The 23,433-nt window shown below is 64.4% G+C and overlaps 1 protein-coding gene across 2 annotated transcripts in view; it reads left to right on the top strand.

The window, feature by feature from the left end:
• Positions 1–1,925: 1,925 nt before the first annotated feature.
• Positions 1,926–23,433, top strand: part of TRMT61A (tRNA methyltransferase 61A) — a 28,718-nt gene continuing 7,210 nt past the window's right edge. Inside the window, exons 1-4 of one of the 2 annotated variants that reach the window (XM_081829843.1) lie at positions 1,926–2,062; positions 2,565–2,924; positions 5,252–5,518; positions 23,195–23,430. In XM_081829843.1, the coding sequence (XP_081685969.1) occupies positions 2,594–2,924; positions 5,252–5,518; positions 23,195–23,391 (795 nt within the window). In that variant the 5' untranslated portion in view covers positions 1,926–2,062; positions 2,565–2,593 and the 3' untranslated portion in view covers positions 23,392–23,430. Of the gene's footprint in view, positions 2,063–2,564; positions 2,925–5,251; positions 5,519–7,401; positions 12,146–23,194; positions 23,431–23,433 lie in introns of those variants that run through there. The other variant, XM_081829842.1, reaches the window with a different exon arrangement.

Genomic DNA, 23,433 nt, shown 5'->3' with positions numbered 1-23,433 from the left:
TTTTTTTTTTTAAGATTTTATTTATTTATTTGAGAGAGAGAGAATGAGAGACAGAGAGCATGAGAGGGAGGAGGGTCAGAGGGAGAAGCAGACTCCCTGCCGAGCAGGGAGCCCGATGCGGGACTCGATCCCGGGACTCCAGGATCATGACCTGAGCCGAAGGCAGTCGCTTAACCAACTGAGCCACCCAGGCGCCCTACCTAACCTCTCTGAATCTGAGTTTTCCCATCTGTAAAGTGATCCCCCCACCCCTACCCCTGCTCCATAGGATTGTGGAGAGAGTTTAATACAATGACACTTAGCTGGGCTTATATAGAATCAGTTCTTTTTAAGAGAGCCCCAATATACAAACTCTGCCCGAGGCAAGGTGCCCACCTAACCTGAGTAGTCAGCTGGAGCTTGGGGGAAGCTGGTGCTTTGAGGACGCAGACTAAGGGCTGGGGCAGGCTCAGATGGAGCAGATGGGCAATCTGGGTAGGCTGCCTGGAGGAGGAGGCACTGAAGAAGCTGGCCAGCCAGGCACGAACAGAGAGGCAAGTGGGAAGTTGGGACCACAGGAAACCACTGCGGAGTCACCAAGTCCTAATTTAGGCTCTTAGTAGGCGCCCAACCCCAGCTCCATACTGCGGCTGAGAGGCTGGGGAAGAGGAACCCCCAGAAGTGGAAAGTTGAAATCTCCCAGGGGAGCAATTAGGGGGTGATTCAGTCAGGTGCATCACCAAAGGAGTGAAGCAGATCACCTTGAACAGAGGCTGGCAAGCCATAGATGGGGCTGGCTTGTCTCAATGTTGAGAGCAAGAGGCAGCGAGGCTATGATGAGCCACACAGGCAGCTGGTGGCCAGAGTGCTGGCCCCAGAGGAACATGAACCCACAGGGAATGGCAGGCCACCTAAGTCCCCTTACCTTTTTACCCCCCAGGGAGGTTCCCAAACCCAGGCCCAGCCAGGACAGAGGCATGGTAGGGGCGGAGTTTCTACCATGGACTCTGAGGGGCCCATGGCAAGGGCCACAGATACTGTGGCAGCCCTGGCCCCAGAAGAGAGAGAGCTCAGAGTGCCCCAAGGGCTGGCTGGCTCTGCAGGGGCCTGGCCACTCCCATTTTGCCAGGCTGGAGCAATCTGGGCCTGGGGTGTGGCCCAGGGTCATTGCTAGCTGGCCCTGGTTTAGGGCCCAGAGTTAGCTCCTGGGTAGCAGGGGTGGGCTGGAGAGTCTCTATCCCCTTTCGGGTCCCCAGGGCTAACACGAGAAGCCCTGGTTGCTGGGAGCTGGGTGATGGAGGAAGGCATTCCATATCCCCTGTTGTCCTTCCCTCCCCCACACACACCCTGTACGGAGGAACTGGCTCTGAGTCAGCCCTGCTGAGACGGAACAGGGCTGCCGCTTCCCTTTTTTGCCCTTGTCTTCCCGCTGCCCTTCCCCCAGTCCCCTGCTCAGGCTGCTCACCTGGCCCTCACCGACCCCAGCGTGAGCCCAGTTCCTGCATCTCACCACCACTAACCTCCCCGCGAAGTGGAGAATGTGCCCCGCATGGGAGGCAGGGCCTGGCCTAAGGCCACTTCGGCAACCCTTCCGGCCAGAGACTTCTGGGACAACCCTCCGATCTGCAATTTCACTTTCTGGAATTCACCCTGGGGCCCAGTCTGAGATGTTCCCAGAGTGGTTTGCGGTGACAACATGTCCAAGGCAAAGCGTCCTCGGAGGGGCTTGGGCACAGAGCTGGCCTTCCCGGGAACTCCGGGGCTGTCGAGAAGGGTGCGTTACGGTGCCCAGCCCTCGTCCCCGTCCACAGCAGCCCGGCCGAGGGGACGCGGGAACTCCTCGTTTGTCCTTTGCACGAGCTTGTATAAACAGGGAAGCAGCAGCTGCCCGAAAGCCGCCCCGGGGGCGCGCTCCGCAGCGGGGAGGGGCTGCCCGCGGGTCCCGGCATCCCGCGCGCGGGGTGGGGCGCCGCGGGGCGCGTGACGCCATCGCTGGGCGCCAGGCCGGGGCCGGAAGTGCGGAGCCGCTGGCGCGGCGCCACGTGCGGAGCGTCCGGGAATGGGACCCGGCCGCGCGTGGCGGGTGAGACTCCGCGCGGCCCCCCGCCCTGTGCCGGCCGGGCCGGGCGCACCCCCACCCCCTCCGGAGGGCCCTTACCTCTCCTGCATCCCCCTTGCCGCCCGGCCCCCTGGAAGCCCGTTTGGGGGGAGACTGAGGAGAGGCGGGGATTCCGCGGAATGGAGCCCGGCATGGAGGCGATAGCACAGACCACCGGCCGCTGCCCGCCGGCGGCCGGCTCCTCATCTCGCACCTGGAGCATGGGAGCCAGTCTCCTGGTCTCCTGGTCTTGGCTTGGTGGGAAATCTTGGGCCCGTCCTCTGCCCTGGCCCCGCTTCAGTTTCTCCATCTGTGATTTGGGCTAGTGACTTGCGTCTTATGACCCAGACCAAGGAGGGCTTAACATGTCAGGCCAGGGTGCAGCCAGGGACACCGCGTGGGTGCTGGGCCTCTCAGCCCTCTACCCAGATTCCAGGCGCACCCTCCTGGCACCTTTACACGCTCATGCTGACGCACTTCCTCCCAGGTCCCAGGCACCTGCCCCATAGCAACACCATGAGCTTCGTGGCGTATGAGGAGCTGATCAAAGAGGGTGATACGGCCATCCTGTCACTGGGCCATGGTGCGATGGTAGCAGTGCGTGTGCAGCGTGGGGCACAGACCCAGACCCGGCATGGTGTCCTGCGGCACTCAGTAGACCTCATCGGCCGCCCCTTCGGCTCCAAGGTGACCTGTGGCCGAGGGGGCTGGGTGTACGTGCTGCACCCCACGCCTGAGCTCTGGACACTGAACCTGCCACACCGCACCCAGATTCTCTACTCCACCGACATTGCTCTGCTCACCATGATGCTGGAGCTTCGGCCTGGTTCTGTGGTCTGTGAATCCGGTGAGTTCTTTGGGCTCCCTCAGTTCTAATTCTGAAAAATTGACCTGAAGGTGGAGATCAGACCCAACATCCAGACAGCCTCCAGCCTGCCCTTCCAGAGGACAGGCGGCATGGTTGCTCAGCCTCTCTTTTGCCGGGAGGTTTCTGGGGAGCTGACCACAGGGAGTGAGAAGCAGCAGATCTGGTCGAGAGTTGATGGTGCGGGACCAGTGATTCCTCCTGGGGAGCTGGTGTTCAGTGAGAGTCCTGCGTGCCTTGGTGGGGCAGGGCCAGAGTGCCACTCGGCTCTGGCCTAGGCGCTGACTGCCGTTCCCTACCTTTTTGCTGACAGGGCTGAGAGTTGCCCCTTCCCGGAGGGAGGCCAGGGCTGCTCTGAGGTGCTCATTGTAGGTGGGGAGACTGCCTCAAGCTCACCCTTGGCCAGCACCACTGTCACTGAGTCCAAGGCCTGACGTCGGTCCTGGCTCTTACACACGCACATGCATACACACGGGTGCTGGGGCCGCCTGGGATGGAGATTGAAGCATACAGCCCAGCCAAGAGCAGCCCAGCCCACATGCACCTAGGTTTCCAGCATGTTCCTCATGGGCTGCGCAGCGGGGCTCCAAGGTTACGAAGAGTTCCCAACATCACTGCTTCCAACTTTCTGAGGACTTCAAGGCCATTTGTTCCTCTCCATGTGGGCAGTTGGATGGTTCCTGTTACCCAGCCAAACACTTTGAAATGGGAAGAGTCAGATGCATAACCTGGGCTGTGGGTCAGACAGTGGGCAGGGGCTGGGCAGAGGCCAACTGCTCAGCCACAGGGGCATGGGGTGCAGGTGGCGGATGGACTGCAAGACTTCAAGACGGCGCCATCCCCTGCTACTGTCTGTGTAGTGGGCATGCTTCTGGGCTCTGGTGTTCCAGCTCCCAGTCTAGGAACTGTGGGTCCAACCGTGAACAAGACAGGCCAGGTTTTTGCTTCCCTGAGCATATAGTAAGCCCAGTGTCACCGGTTCCGTGCTGTTGATTGTTGTGAGGCTGGTAAAACAGGGCTACGTGTTTGAGGGTGACTCCCAGGGGTCCCTTCAGCTAGGTTGGTCAGCGAAGACCTCTGACAAGGGGACGTTCAGCTGGGAATGATGAGGAGGAGGCACTACCAAGAGCCAAGGGAGAGTGTCCCCCCAAGGGCGAGCCGTGCAAAGGCCCTGAGTAGGGGCCCAGCAAGGAGGCCAGTGTGGCAGGAGCAGGCAGCGAGGTCAGGAGGAAACAGGCCCAGCTCAGAGGGCCGTCAGGGGTCTGACTCTGCTGTGTTTGAGGCAGGATGGAAGGCAGCTGGCCCGTCTGGTGGTGGTTACAAAGCCAGGAGGGAGGGCCCAGGCAGTGTGGTGGCAGGGTGGGGATGGGGGGGAAGACACAAGTTCCCAGTGGATCGAATGCGGGGTGGAGCAGAGAGTCGAGGGCACCTCTGGGGTGCCTGTCTGAGCTCTGGGTGTTGCTGACTGGGCCGGGAAAGGCTTGCAGGGAGGGGTTTGGGATTGGAGCGGATCCAGCTTTGCCCTTGTTCATGCCGAGCGAGAGCTGGTCGGCTGTTGAGGGGAGGTGGTGTGCGTGCACTGGACACTAGTAGGAGTCGGGACATGGCTTTGGGGAGTGTTCATCAAGACTGGCACTGGAAACCGCGGGGTGAGGGGAGGTCATGGCGGGGGCGGGGACACAGCCCCGCTGGGCGCTGCCAGGTGGGAAGTCAAGCAGGCGGCGGCTGAAGGCAGCTGAGGAGTGGCCAGTGCAGTTGGAAGAGAACTGGGGGACGATGACACGGGAGACTGGAGCTGTGTGGCTGGCTGGTTGCCGTGTCACGGCACTGTGAGGCTGCGCAGAGCGAGGGCAGGGCTGCCCCACCCTCTCACCCTGTGTGGTGGAGGCAGGTGAGGGGCAGGGCGGGCAGACCGACCTAAGTGGGCCAGGAGCTCGGGGGGAGGGGGCTCAGGACCAGCCACCAGGTGGAGGGTTGGGGACAGGCCCAACCTGCTGCCCCCTCTGCTCTGTCTAGACCCTACGGGGCCTCTGGCGCTGGGATTGGGCAGGGCTTCCACTCTCCCCCCGGGCCCACAGCAGACTCAGGAAATAAACCCCAGGTGGTCCTGTCCCCACCCAGGCCCAGCGCAGCCCCAGCTAACCAGACCCTGGGCAGCCGGGACTTGGCGGGCAGCTCTGGGAGTGATTGCACATGAGTAACCGGGATCGTCTGTCCCCGTGGGCCCTGTGTGGGTCTTTCCAGGATGAGGGTGGAGTTGTTTCTTGAGTGTCACAGCGTCCTGCCTGACACCCGTCCTGTCCCGCCAGGCACTGGCAGCGGCTCCGTGTCCCACGCCATCATCCGCACCATCGCGCCCACGGGCCACCTGCACACCGTGGAGTTCCACCAGCAGCGGGCGGAGAAGGCTCGGGAGGAGTTCCAGGAGCATCGAGTGGGCCGCTGGGTGACGGTGCGCAACCAGGACGTGTGCCGCAGCGGCTTTGGTGTGAGCCACGTGGCAGATGCTGTTTTCCTGGACATCCCGTCTCCTTGGGAGGCTGTGGGCCATGCCTGGGATGCCCTCAAGGTTGAAGGTACAGTGGGGATTCTGGTGCGGCCCTGGGGACTGAGCTCCTGGGCTCGGCCTTGGGTGTGGGTCACCTGAAGCCCAGAGGGGTCAGGAACCACTGGGCCGCACAGCCTGGCTAGGCCAGGACCCCTTTTGGCCCGAAATCGGGGTGGGTCAGGCTGGCCGAGGACTCACGGGAAGTCAACCCGTGAGAGGGTGGGGTTGGGAGGAGTAAGATCTGGGGAGAAGGCGGCTCCAGCTGAGCCCCTGCTCCTTGGCCTTGCCCCGCTCGCCCCCGGACGTGGGAGATGTCTGCGTTCCCTGGGGAACGTAGCGGCTCCATGTCAGTGAGAGGGGGGACCCATATGCCACGAGACATTTTAGAGGTCGGAGGTCAGCCCCTAACCTCAGCCCTTGCCAGCGGAGTCTCCCTTCCCCCCAGCCACAAGTCAGCAAACCGGCCTCTTTTAGGGAAGATGCTGGATGTGGAGGCGGGAAGGAGGCGGGAAGGTTGGCTCTTTGCCAGGGAGGCGCTGGTGAGGCCCTGGGTTTTTCCCTTTTCTGGAGAAGGAGCCAGCCCAGGCAGCCAGGGCCCCTTCCCCCGTCCCCGCTGAGCAGTGCAGCCGGGGAGGGCAGAGAGGGAGCCCAGGGTGCCCCAGGGGAAGGGCTGCCCCTCCGAAAGACAGGTGCCAAGGCGCTTCTCTAAGAGCGAGGCACTCTAGGCAACGGCTCCCAGTGGGTCCCGTCGTGTCCCTGGGCTCTGCCATGGTGGGCCCCGCTTCCCTACACCTCCATGCCTTCCGGCTTTGCCCCCAGACACTGCAGGCCTGGGTACCAGTCCCACGGAGGCCGGAGCCAGCCGCCCAGCCTGGGCCAAGGGCAGGGGGTCACACTCCCAGGCCTTCCTCCTGTTGCCAAGGTTCCTTCCTGGTGGCTAGCCCCCGGGGAGCCGCGCCATCTGTCGTCTCCATCCCCCGTGTTCCTCTAAGCCCCCTCCTTTGCGGTCTTGCTGTGTCTGCTCGTTTTGGTCCCAGAGGTTCCCAACTTACTTGTGGGCCTTGCATTTTCCAGTGGCTCGCCTGCTTGCTCTGTGAACCTGACCCCAGGCTCTGTCCCTCACCGGGTGGGGCCTGTTTTCCTAGCAGTATGCGTAGGGATCGGGTCCCTTCTTGGGGATGACCCTGCACCCTTTCTGGGCTGGCTTCAGACTCATGGTCCCTCCTCCAAGCCTACACCTTCTTGAAGACCTGTCTGGGGGGTCTGTGTCCCCAGGTGTGGTTGAGGTGACCAGGCCTCGGGGCCATTTGAGGACTCGTCCGGCTATGTCCCTTTCCCGCCGAGGCTTCCCTGCTAGGACAGGGACGTGGGCTGGCCCCGGGCCAGGCTGAGGGACACTGCGGGTGGGCCCTGGTGGGAGGTGGCAGGAAGGGGCTGTCGGCTCCCGCCTGCACCCCGTCATCCTTGGCCGTCAGGCACTGCTCAGAGTAGGCGCCTCCTGTTCCCCAGAGTAGGTGACAGCCTCTAATTTCCTGTGACAGCAGCAGCTCCCACCGCCTGGGAACCCCTTCCCCACCGCCACCGCCACCCTGGGTGGTTGGAGCTGTTCTGAGCGCATTGCTCTGGCGGATGCCGTGCCAAGGCTCCGCCCTGACCCTGACCCCATGGTTCGCCCCGGCCCCAACCTTCGGCTTCCTCGTGAAGTGGAAGGTGGCAGTGCCAAAGTCCAGATGAAATCAGGGTCGTGGGCTCGGCCGAAGCGATCCCTTCCACGTGGCTCCAGGGGAGCTCCTGCGCCACGGGCTCTGGACCCACGCCTGCCGCCCGGGGGGCTGGGGGCGGGGGGGCAGCCCTCGGCCACCTGGCGCCCGTGCCCCGCTGCCCTCTGACCCCGGGCCTGGCTCCCCACAGGTGGGCGCTTCTGCTCCTTCTCGCCGTGCATCGAGCAAGTGCAGCGCACCTGCCAGGCGCTGGCGGCGCGCGGCTTCTCGGAACTGAGCACCGTGGAGGTGCTCCCCCGGCTCTACAGCGTGCGCACCGTCAGCCTGCCTGCGCCCGACCTAGGGGCCGGCCCGGGGCCCGGCGCCCGCCCCTTCCGCAGCGGCACGCCCACGAAGGAGGCCGTGGGCCACACGGGCTACCTGACCTTCGCCACCAAGACCCCGGGCTAGTGGGCCTCCCGCCGGGAGCCGCAGGGAGCCAAGAGCCCGCGGAGGGGGCAGGGTGCAGCTCAGCACAGGCCGCCTTATATGGTCAGCGCACGCCTGCTGGGGCCTGTGTTTAGACAGAACATGCGGCGGGCGGGGCGGGCGGGGCGGGGCTTGGGGGCCTCTCGGGGCGGCCGGTCCTCTCCGGGTGGGAACGGCTCCCGCCCCTCGCCCCCTGTCCTGCTGCTGTCTGTTGCCACAGTCTCTGCTGTCTCTTCTGGCTGTTGAGGCCAAGGGGTGTAGGTGGTGGGGCCCTGACCCCTTCCCAGGTAGCCCCAAACTGGCAGGGGGGGTGAGGGAGCCAGGACTCGGAGGAGGAGGACCACTGGGTCTGTGGGCTAGCCCCTCTTCCCCCGGGAGCTGACGGTGCTGGGCTGGGGGAGGGAGAGGTGGGCTTGCTGGGTGGCCTGAGGCCTGAGCACCCCCCCCATGAGGACCTTACAGGCCAAGTGGGAGTGCTCTGTACCCCCTCCCATGGGAGGGGATGGGGCCCGGGCAGCCTTGCCCGTCTGCCGCGCTTCTCCTGCCACTGGAAGTGCCTTCCGTGGCCCTGGTCCAGCCAGAGCCCCGGCGTGTCAGTGAGAACAGAGCGCCACTTAGCCAGGAACCTGAGGGGGACAGTAAAGTGCCTCAGGTGACCCGGCCCAGCCCTCTCAGAGCTGTTGGAACCCCGGCTGTCCAGCCCCGGGGCTGCTTGGGTGCCCCTGCCCCTCACAGGACTGCTGGGGGCACGGGGGTGCGTCCAGGACGGAGGGCCGTACTCCGTGTCACCTGCCTGGCCCTGGTCTCCAGCTCTGGGCCGGGTGCCTGGCATCCCTGCCGGCCTTGGTTGCGTGAAGGGCCTGAGCGTCTGCCCTTGGCCTCACCTGTCCTCAAGAGCTTCCGTTTTCCATGCTAGGACAAGAGCCCCAGGGAAGTGTGCCGCCAGGGGCTGGCTCCCGACCGTGCCTGGCAGAGCAATAAACACTCTTGCCGCCGCCGTGCTCCCTGGTCTCTTCGGTGCCCCCCCACGCCAGTGCCCTGGCCGGGCCTCCCCCCACACCAGCGCCCCGGCCCCTGCTCCTTCCTCTCCCTGTCCCGGGGGCCCTGGACTCCAGGACAGCAGCCTGGGACATGATGGACAAAGGGGCGAGTGTGTGGCCACCCCCACTCAGCCACAGAAAGGGCCACTTGTCCTAGTGGAGGAGGAGGAGGAGGGTCTGCGTGTGTGTGTGTGTGTCCATGTGTCCATCCCAGAGCACTGGACCCTCCCTTCACAGCCTGGCTTGGCCTTGCATTCATTCATAGCAGGCGCCGCCTCTTGTGCTTCCGGAAGGGCCTAGATCTCAAGAAGGAACCCCCCCACACACAGGCCTGCCCTTCCAGACCCAGGCCACGTTCAGGCCTGAGACCTTGCAAAGGTGCCAGGTGAGGTGGGCCTACTGGAGGACTGGTCTCTTGGGGGCAGCATTACAGGGCTGGGGGGCCTCCCCTCTCCTGCCCAGGCTCCTCGCAGGACCTGAGTCCCATCAGAGTTCCTCTGCAGCCCTGGAACCACCAGCCCAGGGGTCTTATTCTCCCTCCCAGGACCTGTCCTGAGCTGTGAGCAAATGCCTAGCTTAGGGGACAGAGGAGGGACCTGTGCCTTACCCTGGCCTTGGAGAGAGGCAGGCAAGATGCCTGACGCAGGGCATAACCCTGCACGTTCTGCAGAGCACACGGGCCTGCCTGTGTGTGCTCCTTCTTCCATGTGGGGCTGAGGATGGTGGCCTAGACTCCAGCCCTGGGCATCCCTGGGCCTGTGGGAGCTGGAGGATTGGGGTCAGGAGACCTGCACGCCTGCCCCTGCTCGTACACGTACCTGGCCCAGGGCAGCTCTGAAGTCCAGGGGGACCCTCCAGCCCCTCAGCTGTGCTGCCAGGCCCCACATGAGCCCCTGGGCATCAGCCTCATCCCAGGTAGCCATCCAGGCTCCATTCGACCTCAGCTTGGAGCTCCATGTGGCCCCGAGCCCCCCGGGAACTCCTGTGCACCCTTTGTAAGACCCCCTCAAATGTCTCTCTGCCGGCCACCGCCAACCTCAGGCAGGAGCATCCTGCTCCACCGTTCTCAGCCCTCACGTCTCCCGGCCTGCGATCCCAACGCTGAATAGTGCCCCAGTTTGGCAGAAGGGAAGCCAGAGTCCAGAGGCAGGGCCAGCGCCCATGGTGAGTGCGTGACTGGGTCAGCAGGTCAGTGACCATCACCTCCGAGAGTCAGCGGCATGGGGCTGGTCACAGGGCAAGGATTCACCCAGACACTCCAGTGACGCTCCGTTTTTCCTGGAAATTCCTGCACCCGCCCAGTCACACGTCTCGCTGCCCGCCTGAAGGCCTAGAGCCCCTGAAGGCCTAGAGCTCCTGGCTCACCCGCTCCCAGGGCCCCAGCCCAGGATCCTGCCCTACCGACAGGGTTAGAGTCGGCTTCGGCCTCCATAGAGGCTGGCTCCAGCCACTTCCCCCAGGAAGTCCCCTGGGCCTTGCCCTCCTCAGCCCTGATACGTGCTGCCCCTGCCCTGGCCTGCTTCGCCCTCACCTTCCTGTGAGGGGCTCGCCTCCTCTAGCAGGAGCCCCTGAGGTGGCGTGGTCTGGGGCCTGGGGCTGGATTTCGGACAGGCGGTGGGTGATATAATGGATGCCAGGCCCCTGGGGGCCACACCCTGTCAAGCAGTGTGACAAGGGTTGTTTGCTCCACGAAGACAGGACAGCAGGTGGACTTCCCCACACCTGCCCCCCTCACCCCTACTGTCTAGATCTGTGGCCCACCAACCTCCCTCCCCACCCCCGCCTCTGTCTTCCAAGAGATGTGGGCCCCCTGCCTCTAACCTGTTGCTGAAGGCAGGGCAGGCAGGCTATGTGGGACTCCAGGCCCAGGGAGATGATGCTATTCCTGCCCCACCCTAGCTCACTGCACAGGTGGAGAAACAGGCCCAGAGGAGATGAGACTCACTGGGATGCAGGCCGGCTTCTGCCCGCCAGGGACTCCCAGACCCTCTCCCACCCTGTGTGGTGCCCTAGGTTGTGACCACAGAGGACAAAGGGGAGAGCTCTGCTATAATCCTGGAAGACTCCAGAAGAGGTGACAGCCATGCGGGGGCTGAAAGGGCGGGTGGAAATTGGAGGAGGCTGAGCAGGAGGCCTTGCCAGGTGGGAGTGGGCAGGCCTGGGGCAGGAGACGTCAGGCAGGCCGGGAAGAATAAGATGGGAGTGCCAGTGGGGAGTTTGAGTAGGTGTGGAGGGCACCTCCTCCCAGCTGGTAGCTGCCTGCCCTGTTCGCAAGGCTGCTCGAAGCACAGACTGGCTGCCCAGACACAGTGCCCCAGTCTGCCCAGAGGCAGCCTGGGGATGGCCCTGCCTCCTGGCGGGGCCTCAGGTGAGAGAATCCCCAGGGGCAGCCCTGCTGGAGGTCTTGGCCCTTGATGCCCTCAGGAGGGAGTGTGGGGGGGGCTGCCCAATTGTGCCCAAATCTCAGAATCCTGCCCTCGCCAGCCTCACGGGGTGCCATCCCCTCGCCCAGCAAGTGCGGACCAAGCCCCTCCTGGCGCTGAGGACCCAGACATTCAGGGCAGCCCAGCCTGTCCTTGCGGGGCTCCTGGGAACCAGGCCCAGAGTGCAGGTGAGAAGTGCATGGTGGAAGCAAAGCAAGGGACGGGGGTTAAACTCGGGGGGGGGGGGCAGGTGGAGGTTGGGGGTTGGGACAGTCGGGAAGGCCTTGCCAGCAGGTGGCCCCTGCAGTCACAGAGGGACAAGGGACTTGGACCTGAGCTGTAGCGGGGCTGCCCAGACTCCACTCTGCCCTTCACTGGGGGGGTGCAAGCACTTAAGGGCTCAGGCTCTGAGCCTGCCTGCTTCCCGTCCTCCCTGTGGCGCCACGGTGACAAGTCACTTCCGTCCTCCTGGCAGAGAGGAGGGTGAACACAGTGCCTGCCTTGGCATGGGGGTAGGGAATTGCTGCCAGAGATGAAGTATCGCATCAGCGTTTGCTCAGTCAGTCCTCACAGAACATTTCTGATATATATATATTTTTTAAGTTAAAATTTATTTCTTTGAATAATCTCTACACCCATCGTGGGGCTCGAACTCATGGCCCTGAGATCAAGAGTTGTGCGCTCTCCCGACAGAGCCAGCCTGGCGCCCTAGAACGGCTCTGTGATTGTTACCACTAGTGGGAGCTACCGCTGCCCCCGCCTCCAGGAAGCCCTCAGTCTCTGTTGCAGATTCCGAGGCCAGAATTTTGGGGCCGCTTCTGGGTCCATCTGAGAATGTCCTTTGCAGTGTGAGGCCCTTGAATAGCTGTTTGCTTCAGGGGTGCTTGACTAGTTGATCAGGATAATGGCAGAGGCGGTTTGACGTTGAGACTTTTCTGGAAAATCCAGCTCATGCGCTCCCTGTGCTTACAGTTAAGTGTGTAATAAAACAGAACTGCAAGAACCCCAGGCTGGCCACGGGCCCACGGCTCTTCGTTGACCTCCACGGCTTTGGGGTTAGGTGCTAGGCGGCACCAGACACGGGCCTAACAAACACCAACCCCCCCTCCCCGCCCGAAAGCGCCCCGGAGGCTTCCAGCAGCGCCCTGTCCACTCCCAGGTCTATGGCGGGGCGGCTCCCTGGCCACCTCAGCCAGGCCTGTTCGCGTGCGGGGGCCGGGCTGCTGCGAACTCGGCGCTGCCCGCCCTTCGCGGCTCCCCCCGGGCCCGCGGGCTGCCCGCACCTACCCTGCTCGCGCCCGCCCTTCTCTGTGGTGGCCTCGGGCTCAGGCGCAGGAGGGCGAGCGGTCCCGCGGGCACCTGGGGGTCCGCGGCCTACCCTCCCGGCGGGCAGGGGAGGGAGCCCCTGGGTGTGGGTGCGGCCGGGGCTGGGGCGAGCAGGGCGGGGCGTGGGACCTCGGGCCTCCCCGAGCCGGCCTGGGCCCCGACGGCGAAGGAGGGCATTTCAAAGTCAGGCTGCCTCCGGAACAGCCGCGTCGGCGGGAGGGAATAACTCGGCTCCCACCAGGCTGAGAATAGCTCGGAATTGGGTCACCCTCACCGAGAGCTCCGGTCACAGCCTCCAGCCTCTGACAGTAATCAGCTTTCTCCCTGACATCTGTCCCTTCAAAGGGGGACAGGCTGGGTGTGGGCACATTTTTAGAAGAAGCAGAGGGGCCGGGGTGGGGAGGAGAATCTGTGAACGGGTTGGCCCTGCACCCCCTCCCTGCCAGGCAAGGCCACCCCTAGCCCCCTTGGCCACCAGCCAGCACAAGTGGATGAGGGAGTTCTGCTCTCTGGCCCACCTTGCTCTTTATTTCCTGAACCCCCCTCTGGCTCCCTCTGGGGCCCTCCTTCCTTCTGTGGTGGATAAAGGCGGCAGTGGGGAGGATTCTGGGGGCTCCTGTGTCTCCAAGCCCTCAGGCCCTTTGCCCTGAATCCCCCTGCTCCCCTCCCCGTCCTCCCCACACTCCCACAAAGCCTCTGTGTGCACCACCACCCAAGCACTTGGCACACGTGGACCCTCTGAGTCTCAGTCCCCAGGTCCCTCCCAGCCCTGTCCCCAACAGCCAAGCATGGGCCTGAGGTCTGGGCGCCCCAGCGAGAGACAGAAATCACTGTGTCCTGGGGCAGGGTGTAGACAGGAATCTCTGGACTCAAAACAGGCATTTTGAGGGAGTAAGAGATGCTTGAGGGGCCTTAACTTTGACAGGACCTGAAGACCAGGCACCCCTCCCTGACTTCGGTCTCTGTAGCAAGGTCAGATGTGTCCTCCCCCACAAGGCAGGCTTCCGTCCACTCTGCTGGCCAGGCACTCTTTGCAAACCCACAAGGCAGTTCTCATGTTCCCCGTGGCAGAACCGGCCCTAACCTTTGGCCACAGGTGTGTCCAGGAACCATCCGAGGGGCCCGGTGCAAATGCACGTTCCCAGCCCCACCCCAGACCTACAGAATTTGGAACCTGGGGGTGGAGGTGCAGGGGTCTCTGCCAGAGGGCCGTGGTGTCTCTCCAACTGTTCTTCCATCTTTTATTTCTTAAAACGAGCAAACTGAACACATCTTGAGCGTAAGCAGCTCAGCCAACTCCACGGAAGCCTCCAGACCATCAACCTCCCTCTCCAAGGCCATGCTGTTGTCAATTAGAGCTTAATTTTGCCTCAGCCTGGCTGGAATGTTTGTGTCAAGTCCCCAAATCCTTCTCCTGAGATGACTGTCTCCGGAGGCTCCCAGTGCTCGAGCCAGGGGTGGCGGGGGAGGCTGCTGGGCGACGCTGCACGCGCACCTCGAACAAACCAGATAGCTCGTTTCACAAAATGAGACATTTGGGAAATGGGAAGCCTGAGTGGCTATTTCACGGGTTGAAGGAACGAGCACTTCTTTAGGTGTGTTAATGATACTGTGGAAGGGGAAAGAGGCTAAAACCGGCCTCACAGTCCCGGGTGAGGGGAGAGAGCGAGCCCGAGGACTCCTTGGACCTGGAAGGCTGCGCATTTTCTCGGCTTTTGCGTTTCCCTGACACTTTCCATGATCCCTTCTTTTAAAGGAAAAATGCCCCAGGCTGCTTCAGCCATTTGTTTGCTCTGGACTCTCCAGCAGCATTCCTGACCCTGAGGGTGCTCAGACTCAGTACTCTCAACCTCCCCTCCCAGGGCCACCAGCTCCTCTTGTCAGGGCCCTGGTGCTTCTCTATGGTTTTTCAGTGTAGGGAAGGGGTGGGGGGTGGCGGGCAGCGGGCTGGTCCCCGGCAAGGCGACAGTGAGCCATCCATTCTCTGCCCTTCGCGGCACGGATCTGGCGGCCACAGATCCAGAGGTGGGATTGCTGTGGTGGAGGCTGGGCCTGCAGAGTGGCCCCAGCGTGGAGCGTGGGGGAAGGGCAGGGAGCTGGGGCAGCAGGGCCCCTCGCTTCCTGCCCCAGAGAAGGCTCCGTCCCACACCCTGGAGGTGGCGCCTGTCCTGGCCTCTCCGGCTCCAGATGACCACCCTGTCTCCTCTTTCTAGCCCTGTACCCTCTGCCCCTGTCCCACTGCTGCTAACAGGTCTGACCTTGTCCCCCAGAAAATGGCTCAGAAATCCATTTCATCGCAGTGTAATTGGCACCCAGGCAACTGTCCTGACCCAGGAGCCCCGTGGGACCCCATGCCCCTTCCCCGTCCCCCCGCCAGCCCCAGCAGCCTCTCGTGGCTCTCCCTAGTGTCATCACATCTGCGAGAAAGCAGACCTAAGTGGGACTGAAGCAGGGAAGGAGGCGAGGTGTGCGCCCGGGACTGGTCTCAGGCAGAGCCGGGAGCCAGCACGTGGCAGGGAGCAGCTTCCCGGCCTCCTGAGCCAGCAGCCGCGTCGCCGAGGTGCTGGACGCAGAGGCCGGGAGGGCCCCGAGCTGCTAGATACCCAAGAGGCCTGTGGAGACTCGGGGCACGTAGGAATGCGGGCAGCGGGCTGTGGGGTGGGGGCGGCAGGGGTGACTGAGGCGTGTTGCTAGGATACAGGCACAATGGACATTCCAGGCACTAGGCAACGGGGCAGGAGCTGTTTCCCAGGGAGGGGTAGGGACTGGAGGCCTGGGCCACCCCCAGCCCCCAGCCCTGCTGCCCCCCCAACTTGAGGGTGCAGGGGCTGCCTGGCCCATTGGGGTAGAGTGCAGCCTCTTCCCAGTGCTGGCCCCCCTCCTGGCACCCTCCGTGACCCAGGCCCACTAGCTGGGCTCCTGCAACTTGGGGTGACCCAGCCCTCCCTGCCTGCGTCCTTCTCCTGGCCTCTGCCTCCTCTGATCATGCTTCCTGGCTGGTCCCCCGGAGGCCAGATGCAGGGACTTCAGGCGGCCCTGGGCAGACCTTAGAGGTTTTGGGGGGACCCCAGTCCTCTGCCATCTGCTTTTTGTCCCCGGCCCTTGGGCTTGGCACCCCCACCTCGAGTCTGGCCAGGGCTGGCTCTGCTCGCAGCCACGTCTGGCAGGGCCGAGGGCCCCCAGCGGCTGTCCCCAGTGTGCAGCCCGGCCTCTGTTTGTCTGGGACAAGCAGAGGGCTTTTGTTTTGCTCTCTTCAGGCTCCACTTCCTCCCTCCGCGGAGAGACTACTAAGGAGCTCTGAGCCCAAGTACCACCAGCTGGCGGGGGAGGGGGGAGGGGGGCGGCTCAGCAGGCTAGGGAGGGAGGTCCACGTGTCCATGTGTCTCGCCTTCCACCCTGCAGTCCTCACTGAACTCCTAGGTCAGGCCACCAGGCCTTTGCCCACGCAACCCACCGTCCCCCACTCAGCGCCTTCTGCCCCTTGGGGCCCCTCCACCAGGGCTCCCCCATCTCTCACAGCCAGGCCACCAGCCCCTCTCACCCCACCACACGCCTGTGCGCATGCATGTGCGTGCACACACACACACACACAGCAAATACACACACACACGGGCCAGGCATCATGGGATCCGGGAGAAGCTGGATTCAGTGGCGGGGTGCAAGGAGCATTGCCTCGAGCCTCCCCCCATGACCAAGGCCCCCCCAGGCCAGGGGCCTAGCTGCCTGCCCCTCTCTCGGGGCTGCCTCCTAACACCTCAAGCTCCCTCACCTTCCTGCACCCCCCACCCCTGAAGCCTGCTTGCCTGCCTGCTGGGGGGGGCACACCTAGATACCCCCCACCAGCCCGAGCCCCCCCACAGCTGCCCCAGGCCCAGCATGGCGTTTGGGGTGAGGTCTGCGCCTCACCCGGTGCTGTCACTCCCCGGGAGCCAAGCCAGGGGACGACCCCTCCCCCATGCCATCCACTTTCCTAGGAGGAAGGCCAGGCCTGGCCTAGGCTGAGCTGGGGCCCCTTGGGGTCTCTTTTAGGCTGAGAGCTCGGGATAAAGAGGCAGCTGCTGGCAGGGTGGGGTGGGGGGGCCACGGCCTTTGTGCGCGTCTGGCCCCTCCTGGTGACCTCACTGCCGGCCAGAGAAGGGCCCTTTCTTCCCAAAGGCGGCCGTTGGGAATCCGCCTGGGGACAAAGCCGCTGCCTGGCTGGGAATGAGTGAGTGGACGGCCCCCCTCATGGCATAAATTAGGGGGCCTGAGGTGGGGGAGGGGAGGGCAGCTGCAGCGGGCGCCCGGGCAGGGCACACCCATTCGCGTGTGCAAACGCACAGACGGACACCCCCAGCCCCCACTCACACACCGGTGCGCAAGGGCTGCCCCCTCCAAGCCTTGTTTGCTCATCCCTGCCGTGGTGGGCGCGCTGGCCCGGGGACACAGAGAGCATCTGCTGGATGAAGGAGTGAGGATGTCTGCTGGGCGGGGACTCCGGTCCCCAGGGGGAGCTGGGACACATAGGGTGCAGGGTTGGGGCTGATCCTGCACGTGCACCCCCAGGGCCGCCCCTCGGCCTTCCAGCTCACCAGGCGAGGTCAGGAAAACATTGGGTTTTAGAGGAGTGCTGTCGTAGGACACCCACCCCCTGTGGGTCCAGGGGCTTCCTGTCCGCAGGGCCCCTGCTGCTCCACAAAGTATCCTCACGGCCTTATTGGCCCTCAGCCCTCCCTGCCCAGGGCACGGCCCCCGCCCCAAAGATGACTGCTGGGTGAGACCTGCGGGCTGGGGTGGGGCAGGGTGGCCAACGACAGCGGGGCCATGTGGCCGTCACAGGGCTCAGCCAGCATGGGTCACCCCGTCCCTCCGGCTGCCCCACGAATGCATCAGGTCTCCTCTGGCGGCTTGCTCAGCCTCCCTGGGCATTGGAAACACTTGTCCCCGTCCCCACAGCTCCAGGCCAGGCAGGCTTCCTGCCGGTGGAGGCAGTGGGTATGGAGCTGGCCCTGGACGGTCAGCTTGTGTCCCGGAGGCAGGTACAGGTGCTGTCAGGACCGGGGGCGGGGGGGGGGTCCTCCCTCAAAGAATGGCAGCCCTCCCCCCTGCCCCGCCTGCCGTGAGTGCAGTCTGGCCCCGATGTCCTGATGACGGACGCTGAGAAGCTGTCTGAGCTGGTGGAGGGACCCGGCCCTCCTGTGGGTCCTGTCCCGTGAGGGGACGCATGCGCAGCCCAGAGCTCTGTCCGCAGTGCTCCCGGCTGCCCCCTCCCACACTGGGGGTCGGGATCCAGAGAACTTTGCATCTTGCTGGCACCGCAGCACCCAGGAGAGCCCTGAGATTTCTGGGGGGCTCCAGAGGTCTTTAGCAACCCCTGAGGCCACAGGCCACCAGGAGACAGGGAGGGGACTCGTGTGGCTGAGCACCGACTGGGTGCTGGACACTTCTGCACCCCATCTCTCCCCTCTATGCAACAGGAGACTGGATACCCACAGGCTGGGCCCAGCACCCATGGGTGGGTGGCAGGCCAGGAGGGGGCCCCCAAAGGCCAGAGGGTGCAGCCCCCCCACCCCCCGCCATGCCTGAAAGCCCTGCACCCTCTCCTGGAGCAGCATGCTGGTGCCGCGGGGGCGGGGGGGGGGTAAGTAGGCCAGCGTTTTGTGCGGTTACCATGGTGCTGTAGCGGCTGCCTCCTGGGCCCTTCCCGGGACACCGCCAGCCGCCGACGGGGCTCCCTCTCCAGCCCGCCCAGCCCCAGTCAGGCGCTGCTCCCAGTCTCCGAGCCCCGCCCCCAGGCCCCTGGCCAACCCACCGTCTGCTGGGGGCCATGGCAGAACGTGTCTGTCCCACCGTGTCACACGCACACAGCACGCCACCCAAGGCTGCCGAGCCACTGCGCTGGAGTCCCCAAGAGCTTCATGTCCACTCCGCTCCGGCCAAGTGTGGGCAAGATGTCGGTCATCAGGACATCGGGGCCAGACTGCACTCACGGCAGGCGGGGCAGGGAGGAGGGCTGCCATCCTTTGAGGGAGGACCCCCCCCCGCCCCCGGTCCTGACAGCACCTGTACCTGCCTCCGGGACCCAAGCTGACCGTCCAGGGCCAGCTCCATACCCACTGCCTCCACCGGCAGGAAGCCTGCCTGGCCTGGAGCTGTGGGGACGGGGACAAGTGTTTCCAACGCCCAGGGAGGCTGAGCAAGCCGCCGGAGGAGACCTGATGCATTCGTGGGGCAGCCGGAGGGACGGGGTGACCCATGCTGGCTGAGCCCTGTGGCGGCCACATGGCCCCGCTGTCGTTGGCCACCCTGCCCCACCCCGGCCCGCAGGTCTCACCCAGCAGTCATCTTCGAGGCGGGGGCCATGCCCTGGGCAGGGAGGGCTGAGGGCCAATAAGGCCGTGAGGATACTTTGTGGAGCAGCAGGGGTCCTGCGGACAGGAAGCCCCTGGACCCACAGGGGGTGGGGAGGAGAGGAGGGGGCCCTGCTGGCCTAGGACTTAGGGGACACACTGGTCTAAAGGGAGGACGTGAGTGGCACTGAGTTAAGATGAAGTCCACCTCCGGGACGCATTGGGACCTGCTGGGCTCCTTCCCACACGACGGCTGCTGCCACCCCAGGGCTCCACGTGGGCCCCCTTCACAGACAGTGGCCCAGAGACTCACTGATGGGTAGCCGCCTCGGCCAAGGCCTCGGGCTATCTCCCGGGCCAGGGGAGCACAGAGAGGCCCTGGGGCCCTGGGCAGCCCGACCTGACTCCCATTGTCAGCTGATGTCAAAGGGTGGAGTCTGGGCATCGGGGGAGGGAGCCAGGGTCCCTGAACCTGTGCAGGACCCCACTGAGGGTGAGCAGGGACAGAGGCCCGGCTGGGGGCAGGGCAGGGCGGTGGCTGCTGAGAGGCCCCAGAAAGCTTCCTTGGGCAGGGGCCTGGTGAGGGGTGGCAGAGGGGGGCTTCATGGAGGGGCAGGTGGATGGGCTGGAGCCAGGGCGCTGGGGCAGGGCGGGAGTCAGTGGACGTCAGGGGAGGAGGCGGGAAGAGGGCCTTCCTTGCTCCTGGGGCAGAACTAATGGCAAGGAGGCTTCCCTTGTGCTGAGGTCATGGCCACGGTTGAGGCCACACTGGAGGCCAGGAGTTAAGGTTCCCCCACCCCCCAGCTGTACCCTGGCTCCAGGGGAGCAAATGAGGCTGCTGGGGCTGGTGCCATCACCCCCCACCCCCTGCCCCTCCCCTCCCCGGCTGCTGTGGGCGGCACGAAACCAGCCTCCAGAGGTCTGCCTTGCTTGGTGACAGGTGATCTTTGCATGCTTCACCATCACTTGTGCTGTCCTGCTTGCCCCTGACCCCACAGTGCAGCGTGGGGGCCCTGTCAGCCTGGGGACAGCCCTGGGAGGCCTGCTGGGGGAAACTGAGGCCCAGAGAAGAACAGAGGATGACAGGGCTCTTAAGCCACAAAAGCACAAGGGGGAGGCCCAGGAAGGGTGAGGACCAGCCTTCCGTTCTCACAGCAGCCCTTCCTGACCCTGAGGGTCCAGACCGTAGCCCAGGCACACCTATGTGCTTCTTCCTTCTTTTCAGCTTTCCTTGACTTTCTCCATCCTGCTGCCCTAGAGCCCCAAACGCGAGCTGTAGTGGGGCCTGAGGACAGAGGAGGGGGCGGAGATTACCCAGCTGCCAGTGGGTGTCTGTCCAAGGCCAGAGCACCACAGAGCCCCAAGGGGCCAGCACATGGGGCTGGGGTCAGGAAGGTCGAGCTGGAGTTACCCAGGATGGGGGACCAGCCTGCGGGGAGACGTGGACAGATAGGCAGCGTGGGCTCCCCTCCTGCCAGGCGGTGGGGGCTCCATCCTGACGGTGTGGGGCCACGTGGGGCCTGAGGCGGTCCGCCAGACCCCAACTCCGAGGGGCGCGTCAGAAGCTGCGAGAACCACAGGGCTCCGCGCGGACTTCCCGCCGTGGTACATGGTCGTGGCGTTGACGGGTCACGGAGCCCCCACGGGCAACCAACTAGGGGCAGAAGCCGCGGCCACCTGTCCACCAGCGCGAGGGCAGGTGCGCTCGGCGGGGACCCAGGAGCGACAGCTGCGCGGCCGGCCGGCTGCTCGCTTTCCGCTGCTCCCTCCACCCTGGGAGGCCCTGCGTTCCGGAGGCCGGGTCGCGGGCGCCGCCTGGCGGCCGCTATCGCAACCACAATACACGACCAGTTCGTGAGACCTCCAAGGTCAAGGGGGCCCCCGTGCCAAGCAGGTGCGGGAGCAGGGAGGGCCGGACTGTGCGGAGGGCCCGGGGCTTGGAGGGGATGGGGGTGGGGGAGGGTTTGGTTGGGTCCTCCTTCTCCTCTAGAGATCTCACTGGGAGGGGTCCCCTGGGGCTCCCTCCCAAGCCCGTCGTTGCTCAGGCCTAGCGTCTGGAGAGACACCCATGGGATGAGTCACTGTGGCAGGCTTGGAGCTGCGGTGGGTTGGGCCTAGGGGAAAGCGCGCCGTCCCAGAGGGCCCCCTGTATTGCTGTATCATACCTGGCTCTCTGTTCTTGGGGATTTTCTGATCCGGAGGCAATCCTGTTGCCCAAGGCGCCCACAGCTCCCCCCACAGCCAACAAGGCGCCCTGGGGTCCTGCCTTGCAGACTTTCACCTGACCTCCCACCCGCAGCACCTCAGGGCCTTTGCCTGGGCGGTCGGTCCGCCTGCACACTCTCCCCCAGATCCTGTATGACCCCTGCTCTCAGGGCTGCCCCAATAGCCATGTTGGTCCCAGGACACCTTCCTTTCTTTTGAAAGCCCGGGCGGGGGGGGGGCGGGGGGGGAGAGCGGGCAGCTGGGTGTCCCAGGGAAAGTAAGGCGTCCAGAGCCAGGAGCTGAGGGCGGCTGGGAGTGCCCTGGGCCTGCCTCAGCCGGCGTGCAGGGAGGGAAGCGTGAGGAGGCCAGCGAGGGTGCCCACGCGAGACCTCAGGGTGAGGGCCGGTTGACGGCGCCTCACTGCCCCAGGCCCAAGGGATGCACTGACCCCTGTGGCCACTGCATCTTTGCACCTTTAATAACCAGCTCCTTTTGTTAGTGAGCTAGACCCGGCGAGTTCTCCACTTGCCTGCTCGAGTGACTCTGTCCCCACGCCGAGGGGCGGCTCAGGCAGGCCAGACCCCTGGGAGCCCCCACCCCTGGGGCCGCCCTCACTGCCCCACCCCAAATCCTCTCCCTGGGTCCCTCACTCCGCCTGCTACTCTTACGGCACCCTCCCCCCTGGGCCCCCTGCCCTGGTCCCATTGCGCCCAGTCTAGCACCCACCCCTGCCACCAGTGGGGGGGCGGGTAGCGCTCAGCAAATCACCCAGTCCTGAAAGACCCAGCGGCTCCCGCGGCTCCCTGGGGGCCTGCCATCCAGCGGCTCCGTCCTTGCTCCGCCCTGCTCCCTGCCCAGCTCCGCAGGCCCTCAGGTATGCCTGGCACCGGGCTCTGGGCCTCCATCCCTGCTGCTCCCTCACCTGGGAGGCCTTCCCAGCCTGAGGGGCTTGGTGTCAAAGGTGTGCCCCTCGAGGGGCGTTCTCTGACTCCCCCACCAAGGGCACACGTGCAGGGCACACAGTCACCCTGCCCCTGACCTGTGTGCTCCATGACCCTTGTCTGCCTTCTCCCCGGACACGGGGACACTCCTGGGGCTGGGGCTGCCGACCCCCCGGGTCCCCAGGACAGGGGCCCATGGAAGTGCGCTGCACGAATGCAGGAGGCCATCCCTGACTCAGGACATCATCCCATCCCCCCGCTCTTCTGCCAGCCCCGGTGGTGCTGTTTCCAGTCATTCACTCACTCGACGAACACTTATTTGGTTGGACCAGGTGATGTTCTAGGGACTGACGATACTGCCAGGAGGAAACCAGTTTCGTGATCTCAGGGTCAGTGTGGAGACAAGGGTGACCGGCCAGGTGTTGTGGCTTCAGGCCGAGGGATTCTCCACTGGGCCCGCCAGGCTGAACCGCCACTGGGCTCCTGGCAGGTGGCACGTGCGGTCAGTTCCCGCTGCCCCTGGGGGTTCGCTGGGCTCAGTCTGCAGCCTGGGGTGGCTACTGGCCACTCAGCGGTCCGACCGGACGTGCCAAGGATCGGGGACAGCAGCCCAGGAGCCGATCCTTTCTGCAGGGCCGGCCACCAGGGGTTCGCAGGGCTGCCTGTGACCAGGCATGAGATGGGAGCAATTCCATTCTTTGCCCTCCCCAGGGAAACAGAGCAACCCAGGATGGTGAGAGAGAAGGGTGGCCTGCACCCAGACCTCAGGGGTCCTGGCGGGACCCTCCATGCCCGTTTCCACCCTGTGAGCTCTGGTGCAGTGCCCCTCTTGGCAGAAGGTTCCTTCCTCTGCCTGACACACTGGGCCTTGGGCACCTTGCTGTCCAGCCCCCGACCTGGCCAGGAAGATGACATGACCAAGGAGGCCACAGTGTGCTCCCCCCCGGGGGGGCTCCCCTGTGTGAGGGCTGCCTGTGTCCCTTCGGCTCCTCACCTGGCTAGGTGCTCAGCCGAGGGCAGTTGGTCAGAGGCAGGGCTGGCGACACACCAGCCTGGCTGGGCGTCTCACCACACGGGCCTTGGTCTGGGGCACTCTTGACCCTGCCCAGGGGGATGAGGTGGCTATAGGGCGAGTTCCTGACCATGACACCAGAATCCCAGCTTCAGGTGCAGTAGACCATAGTTCTTTGAATCCTGATGAGCAGAAAAGCAGCTGGTTTTATTTTTATTTAAGATTTTTTTTTTTTTAAGTGTTAAGTAGGTTCCATGCCCAACATGGGGCTCAAACTCATGACTCCGAGAACAAGAGTTGCATCCTCTACCGACTGAGCCCACCAGGCATCCCAAGGCAGCTGATTTTGAACACTTCATGGAGCTATCTGAAATCTGAGACTTTCCATTCATGTATTCAGCAAGTTCTTGAATACGTATTATGCAGCAGCAGCTGAGAACACTACTTCCCAAGAAGAGTTCACTGAAAGGACGTGGTG

Source organism: Leptonychotes weddellii, chromosome 9, assembly GCF_054177405.1.
Source record: "Leptonychotes weddellii isolate Sample4059 chromosome 9, ASM5417740v2, whole genome shotgun sequence".
Lineage (NCBI taxonomy): Eukaryota > Metazoa > Chordata > Mammalia > Carnivora > Phocidae > Leptonychotes > Leptonychotes weddellii.
This window is presented reverse-complemented; position numbering and strand designations above follow the sequence as displayed.